This window comes from Brassica oleracea, chromosome C2 (genome assembly GCF_000695525.1).
Source record: "Brassica oleracea var. oleracea cultivar TO1000 chromosome C2, BOL, whole genome shotgun sequence".
In the NCBI taxonomy this organism is placed as follows: domain Eukaryota; kingdom Viridiplantae; phylum Streptophyta; class Magnoliopsida; order Brassicales; family Brassicaceae; genus Brassica; species Brassica oleracea.
In genome coordinates this window covers 44,437,463-44,445,961 of record NC_027749.1, presented here as the reverse complement: position 1 = coordinate 44,445,961, position 8,499 = coordinate 44,437,463, and the positions used below count along the sequence as shown (strand labels likewise).

Here is an 8,499-nt window from a genome sequence, read left to right as displayed (position 1 = left end):
AAGTTATCCTGCAAACAGTTAAAACATGAAAATCCAAACAAAATATATACAACAACCATATAAAAGAAAAAAACAGAGAGAATGTTACCTTCTTAGTTAAGGAGTCCTCGAGCTCAATGATGTCTTCATAAGAAACTTTTGCAACTTCTTTCCAATTGCCACACCTTGGACCTTTGAAGCTGTCTGAGACTCTTCTACCTAATGTTTCTCCAAAATCAGGAATTGCCTCCATAATCCAAATGTGGAGAGCATAGGAGAAACCCTCGAAAATGTAGCTCTCCTTCTTACCCAACTTCTTCATTGCCTTCTCAATCGAACTCAACAGGAAATCATACGAGTGAAGACCCCAATGGAACTTCCGAACCTTGTCAAAATCCATCACCAACTTGATGTACATATGAGGGATGGACACCTTCTCATCTCTCCCCATCACCACACCCACTATTACACACAAGTAGATCAACCTCATCCTATCAAGCCGCGTCCAAGTGTGAACTTCTTGTAGATGAACCTTTCTGATCGACTGCAAGGTGATCTTACCACCTGTGTGCAGTAGGTTACTCCAAAAACCCCCGTCGTTTTTCCATTTCACTACGTCACTGTTAGTTTCCCGTGTAATCTTGAGGCCTGTCACAGCATGGTACTCCTGAAGCGAAAACCGGAGAGGCGTCCTCGCAAAAACAAACCACTTCTCATGCAGCTTTGAGGTAATCAGCTGTCTACATATGAAGCTATCCACTAGTTTCCCAGAGAACTTGAGATCATTTTCGGCAATAGCCATGATATGTGTGAAAACATGATCTCTCTTCACATCATCGTACTCTGCACACATAGCTTTCTTCAGATCTCTGATAAGTTCCATGCGGCAACTGTTGTTGATCTTCTTAACCCGAGGTTCTGAACCCTCTGCATATAATCGTTTAGGTAGCTCCAGCTCCATATCTACAAAAGATAATAAAACACATGGTTGTTAACAGCAATATCATAAACATGCAAACGTCCGAAACAAGCGTAAGAGTGAAACTGAGCCAGAGTGAAACTGAGCCAAACACAAGATAATAATCAAAAGCAAAACACCATTGTCTAATCAAATTTAAATTTAGAAACACAGTAGATCGATTAATCAAATAAGACAAGTCAATCTCCATCTCGCAATCAAATCAGCAAATTAAGACAATTAACAGTCAAATACACACAAACTTTGTTCAGCGAAATCAGTATCGTAACACTCATAAAGACAAACACAAACACTAACATTGTTCACCAAAATCGGTTCACATAATCAAAAAGTCAATTCAGACAAGCAAACAAATATTGATCCAAGTCAAAGTAACAAACTTAATAATGAAACAAAGACTAAGACAAATCAAAGAAACAAACCGTTCACAAATTGAGACCAGATAGCCGGATGAGAGAGGCGGAGAAGGGGAGAGAAGCCGAAAGGTGGAGAGAAATGGAGAGAAGCGACGAGAAGCAGAGAGGCGGAGAGTAGCGGAGAGGTGAAGAGAATCAGAGAGAAGCGCCGAGAAGCGGAGAGGCAGAGAGGCGGATAAGCTCGATTTTGCCTTTGATTTCACTGGTTCGTCCACAAGATCGCCATCTTCAAAGTCTCAATTTTTTGGCCATCAGAGAGAGGCGGTGAAACAAAAACGAAATTAGTTCAGAGGTGGAGGCAAACAGAGAGAAGCAGCGAGCAGCAGAGAGGCGGAGAAGCTTGATTTCGCCGTTGAATTCACCGGTTATTACACAGGATCGCCATTTTCAAAGTCTCGATTGTTTTTCTTGAGAGAGAGGCGGAGAAACCAACAAGAAATTAGGGTTACGTGTTTTGTTCCCTTTTTGTTTTAACTTTTTTAATATATCTTTGTAACACGTTTTTAAAAAAAAAAAAATTACTTAGCACATGAAACAAACACAATTAAATTATGTTTAATTAGATTAATTCAAGGTTAGTTTTGGAATTTTGGAAAATTTTATACTAAAGGGACAATTTAATGATGGATTTATACCATAGGGACAACTATGTTGTTTTCTTGTTCTCTTTTGGCAATTTTCCCTTGTTTTTATGGAAAGGTTAAACATAATTAATATGTGTACGAGTGAAAAAGGTAGAGAATTTTGTCAACTATCGGTAGCCCACACTATCGATGAACATTGATTGAGATCATTGCACACCTTGTCTCCTTAAATCTGTAGGTAGACATATATAGATCTAAAGTGTTTAACCAAATAGACATTTTATTTGTGTGTAAAAATGACAAAGATAAAGGTCGATTTAATGTGTGATATGTCTTATTCATAAGTCCCAATGAAGACAGTCCCTTAATCTACGGTTAGGTGGTGGCTGCTCACCGCCCTCGCTTGTCTCACCTCTTCTTTTTTCCTTTTCTATCTTCTATCACATCCATCTTTCTCTTTTAACAAAAAGACATTGGTTGTGATTGATAAACATTAGAGTAAATTGGTGGAAATAAAGTAGAGTAAGTGGGAGAAAAAGTTACAGAGTAAACAACTAATAAAAAAAATATAAAAGTCACATGTGGCGTTATTTGATTTACTTCAAGATAACCATGAGGGAAAAGATAAGTTACTTTCTCTTTGATAAAACAGTGACCAGAGTAAACTTATTAAAAAACTATTAAATATTTTTTCACCTGATTGGTTTATACAGTAGCTAAACTGAGAGTAAAACTTATTTCGCCAACATATTATCGCAATTGTTGACATACGGTCAAACCCATTATCTCAAATCTTTATTCTAATTTTTAAATAAACGTTATTTTTAGAATAGTAAGCATAGATTGAATGGAAGAGTGGGACAAAGACAGTTCATCCATTTAGGCAGAAAAACTGTTTTTTTATATTGCTATGTTTTTTTTAGTTCTAAAAATAATATGCGTGAGAACTGTTTTTTTTTGTCATTTTCTGCATAAAAGCAGTACATTTGCAGACAGTTTGATCCACCTCATTTTTAATGATGTTCAATTGTTTCTTTTTTCATTTAACCAATAGATAATTTTCTCTAAAATAAATTAATTCTATAAACTGATTTATGTATAAATGATTTCTTTAACTTTCAATTATATATATATGAATATAATTAGCAAAGAGGATTTTTCTAGAAAAGTGATTATGTGGATTAGTTAAATATCTATTATTATATTTACAATGTGTGTTTAATTATAATGTCTATTATGCAAGATATAGTAATATAATTTAAATATGTAGGTTAGTTAAAATTATTTTATTTATATATTGATTTCAAAATTGCGGTAACATGGTTTCAGTGCAAAATTTATTGTTGTGTACGTATTATATTTCTATATTATGTATTTTGATATATTTTATTATAATTTTTATTATTTAAACAATAATTTATTTTATTTGAACTATTTTTATCATTCAAAGTTATAATAATTGTTTGATCTGTCTGCATGATCCGCTTGATCTGCATCTCTCCTGCATGATCCGCTTGATCTACACTTTTCCTGCTTGATCTGCATGATCTGCACCGCTTGAACATTTTTTACCATTCGAAACCTAATTCTAATTTAGGATAATCTCAAAATTCAGTAAAGTCCAAGAAGAAAAAAACCAATTAACTCTAGTTTGATTACTATTTAGTGGATGATTCATTACTTTGTCAATGGTGTATCTTTACATTTCCTACCGCGTAAGAGTCTACCCAATAATTTAAAAAGGATTTTTATTTCACAGATTTATCGCTTTAATATCAGAATTTAAAATTTTATATAGAATAAAAATTCATACGTGACACTATACTAAAATTATCCAGAAATTATAATAAACCGTGAAAGTGAATTGATAAATAAAAATATACGCACTACAAGAAAACACAACATTAACGACGGCGAAATTCGTAGTAAGTTCGTCGTAAAATAGGCTTTACGAGGAATTAGCGAAGAAACAAGTTTCGTCGTTATTCGTTTGTCGTAACGCATATTTCCTCACTAATTCGTCATAAACTAGCGAGAATCACATTTCGAAGTAAAGACGAAGAACAGTATTCGTCGTAAAAACCACTTACCTTTTCCACGTAAGGAAGACGCTACATTTCTCCTCGTAAATACCTCAAAAATATTTCCTCGTAAATTACACGTAAACCCTTCCACGTAAAATACTCGTTAAGCTTTCCTCGTAGTGTTGCCGTAAAAGTTTTCCTCGTAACTTCCTCGTAAGATTTCCACGTAATGTAGTCGTAATTTAGCTACGAATTTACTTCGATTTTTATTTTCCAGAATTAAAAAGTATAATAAAAATTATTTAATTTATTAATAAAATTATAATTTAAAAATAAACGTAAATACGGAAATATTTTATACTTAAATAAGTTTTGAATTTATAATACAACCACCAAAAAAAAGAGAACTAAAGGTCATTCATCGCCCGATAGAATTCCTCATTCCTCCTCTCTACATCCGCTTCGTCATGTGTGCCGGATGACTCGCCTGGAATGAGATTTTGTCGTCGCATGTTCCTCAACAAGGACTCCCATTCCGGATTTTTGGCCGCTACAACGTCCAAGAAGCCCACGACTCCACCAATATGAGCTGTGAACGAAGATCGCGTCGAGTACAACTCGTTACGCAGCTGAGTGACTTCATCATTCCGTCTCTAAGCATAAGACGATGTCTCTCTTGGAACATCGTTGATGGAACCAATCCCCAACGTACGTCTTTTTTTCTTAGGGACAACCTTAAAAACAAAAAATAAATATTGTTAGTAAAAAAGTTAACGTTAAATTAAATGAATAATAAAAAAATTTGAAATTTAAAAAAATTTACCTCTTCGAAAATTCTATCCATTTCAAGTGTGCATAAGGTGACGGGTAATCCGTCGGTGGACTCCTGGGTCAACTAGGTCTGGCATTCTTCAACCCGACCAACCAAGTCGTTAAAGATCTCCTCGGACCTAGCATCTAGAAATTGACCCGCCTTGTCCTTGTGGGTCTTCTCGTAAAGTTGCAAAAGGGACGGAAGTTCTCCCATCTCTTTGGCCAAAAAAACATTTAAGAAAGTTAGAATATATATATATATATATATATATATATATATATATAATTAAATATTTAACATTTAAGAAAGATAGAATATATATATATATATATATAAAATTAATTAAATTAAATATTTAATTACCATATCCAGTCGAACACCGGCGTGGAGTTTTTGACCCGTAGAGTGAAGCATCGGCCCGTGGCCGTGCTCATCTACCGTCTGACGGGAGGCAAAGCAAGATTCGACGACTCTAATGGAGTCAGGATCCCGTCAATAACGGATGAGGCCATCCCACACATCCGTGGTGAGCTCAGGGGGTTTGCCACGCTCATATCCCTTCACAATCCAGCACGCTCATATCCCTTCACGATCCAGTCACCCTTCCAGTTGAAGACCGTGTCCAACAAGCGAGCTTTCGCCTTCGCGTTCCAACAAGCGAGCTTTCGCCTTCGCGTTAAACGCTTTCTTCACCCTCTCATTGACCCCCATGGACCAATGATAGTTTTGCTGTAACAGAAAAAAATAAATTAAGAATTAGTTTTAAAAAATTAAAAAATCTAAATCATAAAAAAATAAAGTAAATATAATTAATTAATAGTAACTTACAGCGAAAATTTTGAACCACGTCTTTCTAACGTAGATAGGCGACGTTTTCCAGTTCAGATGTGGCTCGGAGAAGTAACCTTTGATCGTCTCGGTTACGTTCCGAGCAACACATCCGTCAACCCCAAACCTGAAAAAATAAATTTAAAATATAAATTATTTATTATTGTTATAAAAGAATTTAAAATAAAAATGTAACGTACCACAAAGTTTCGTCCGGTCGGTCAGGGTCTAGGACTGATAAACCTTCTCTGCCTGGCTGAGCGAGAAGGTCCTCGACAGTGTACTGCGAGTAAAGAGCACTCGGCGGCACCATCAAATTGGGATGAATCCCGGCTGGCATCAGAGGAGGCACCTCTGGGACATGAGCATGAGGAGCCGTTGGTGCAACGAATCGAGGAACCAATGGTGCACCAGAAGGAGGTGACCGAGCGACTCTCAGAGAAGACTGAGTCTCGGGGACAGTCTCCGGACCCGAAGAACCGGGAGCTGAAGAAGATTGGGGAGCTGAAGAAGACGGGTCTAAACGATTACCAGGCTCACCGAACATCTCTCTGTAATGGGAGTAAGTCTGTTCTTTCGAACCTGGAATTTTTTTTTTAATTTTTAAAATTAACATCAACAGTAATTAACAAATTCTATAATTAACAAATTCTATAAATCTAGCTAAATCTCCTACATTAACCACCTAATCAACACTAATTAACATAAAATCTGTAAACCTATCTAAATTCCCGACACTAACCACCTAATCTACCCTTTACTAATCAAATTAGAGAGGAAATAGAAAGAGTATGTACCATTGCTACGAAAGAGAGAGGAAATGGAGACGAAATGGAAGTGAGAAGCTCGCGTGTATATATAAGAAATTAGTAATCCTCGTAATTTCCTCGAAAAGTTACGATGAACTCGCGAAGCCCGTGTTTTTTTTCGACGAAAAAGCAAGGTCCATGTTTTTATATACGTGGAAATACAAAGGCTCGCGTTCTTTATTTTTATGATTCGTCGTAATTTCCTCGTTAATTTATGAGGAAATAGCAAGGCCCATGTTTTTATTTACGAGGAAATAAAAAGGCCCGCGTTTTTCTATTACGAGGTCTTTACGACGAATTCTGCTTACGTGGAATTAACGAGTCCCGCGTTCTTTATTTTTAGGATTCGTCGTAAGTTTCTCGTTAGTTTACGAGGAATTAACAAGGATTATGTTTAAATCCCTAAAATCCAAAACCCCAAACCCCAAACCCGAAACCCCATCTTCCTTATCTTCTACTTCATATATTACAAAACCCAAACCCATCTTCCCTTTAACCTCAATCTCTTCTTTCCATTCCAAACTCAAATTCTAAACCCACAATTCCTTAACTTATAATCTCAATCTCTTCTTTCTAATTCAAACCCCCCATTGCTTTACACAAAGTCAAATTATATAAATAGACATTCATAATTAAACTCATCAAATCACATGCATTAAGCCTGAAAATCAATCATATTAAAAACAAATACATCAATCGGAAACATCGACATTCTCGTCATCACTAGAAACATCATCATTTTCATTAAACTCGTCTTCAACAGCTTCGTCCGTGGCATCGTCGGTAAGATCTTCGTACTCATGATTATGCGGATCAATGAGAAGGATGTCATCAGTTTGTTGTTCAGGTTCCTCGACTTCATTTATTTGTTCTTCTTGTAATGGTGGTTCTTCTCCAATGACGATTCCTCCACGAGTTGTAACTTTGATAACGGCTAACCAATTTATTCTCGATTCTTTCTTCCGAGGGTATGAAAGGAAGCTAACTTGGTCTGCTTGTGAAGCTAAGATGAAATGCTCAAATTTGTTGTACTTGCAAAAATAAAGACAACGTAGAAATTAATCATACAGATCATGTATGCCAAAAAAAGAATTTGTTGTTCTTTCGTCCACCATTAACATCAACTACACCGAATTTGTTAAACCAAACATCTCTGTTGACGACGGGGTCGAACCATTCACATTTGAAGATGACGCATTTCAGCTTCAAAAACCCTGGGAATTTCACTTCAATAATCTCCTGCAAGATCCCGTAGAAATCTGTTTCGCCTTTCACACATATTCCATAGTTACTGGTCTCCCGCTGTCTACCATTCTCATATGTGTGAAAAGTATAGCCTCGTGTGAAATACATCTGTGATGTGGTGACCTTTACAAGTGGAGCTTGAATTACTTCGTGAAACCACGTAGGATAATCTGCATCGTCGTCATAATCAGCCTGTAAAAATAAAGAGAACGTTGAAATACATATCATGTATGAAAAAAGAGTTGGATCGATCAACCTGCAAAAATTAAGAGTTTGAGTTAATACCTAAATTAAGTGTCCACTATGAGCGTCTTCTTCACTCGACCACGAAACCTCTTTTGATTTCCCACTGATTCGCCCAATCTGTCTAAAGATGTCTGGAACACCAGCAACTGCATATGTTGGCGCGACACCACCATCATCATATCTCCTTGGAGCTCTTTTCCGGGTACGTACTTTTGACGCAAAGTAGTACGATGTAAAGTGAGAAGTTTCTTCAGTCAAACTTCCAGCAATTATAGAACCTTCAACTTTTGCGAGGTTTTTTGCTTTTCCATTCAAATATTTCATGGCTCGCTCATACTGATACATCCATCCGTAGTGTACAGGTCCACGAAGCAATGCCTCATATGGGAGGTGGACAGCTAGATGCTCCATGACGTCAAAAAATCTCTGAGGAAATATCTCTCGAAGTTGCACAATAAGATGAGAATGTTCACGTGAAGTTGTTCCACGACTTCTTCTTTAAGAGTGTGTGTGCTCAGATCCCTGAAAAATGCTTCAATGCCTTGTATATTCCAAAAACAATTAAACACATTAGT

The 8,499-nt window shown here is 36.5% G+C and overlaps 1 protein-coding gene across 1 annotated transcript in view; it reads right to left on the bottom strand.

Moving 5' to 3' along the window:
• The window catches only part of LOC106324339, a 5,607-nt gene extending 3,787 nt beyond the window's left edge, over window positions 1-1,820 (bottom strand). Inside the window, exons 1-2 of the mRNA XM_013762326.1 lie at window positions 1,381-1,820; window positions 17-942 (exon numbers count right to left, since the gene is read on the bottom strand). Coding sequence (XP_013617780.1) covers window positions 17-940 — 924 coding nt within the window. The 5' untranslated portion in view covers window positions 941-942; window positions 1,381-1,820. The remainder of the gene's footprint in view (window positions 1-16; window positions 943-1,380) is intronic.
• Between the last annotated feature and the right edge of the window lie 6,679 nt (window positions 1,821-8,499).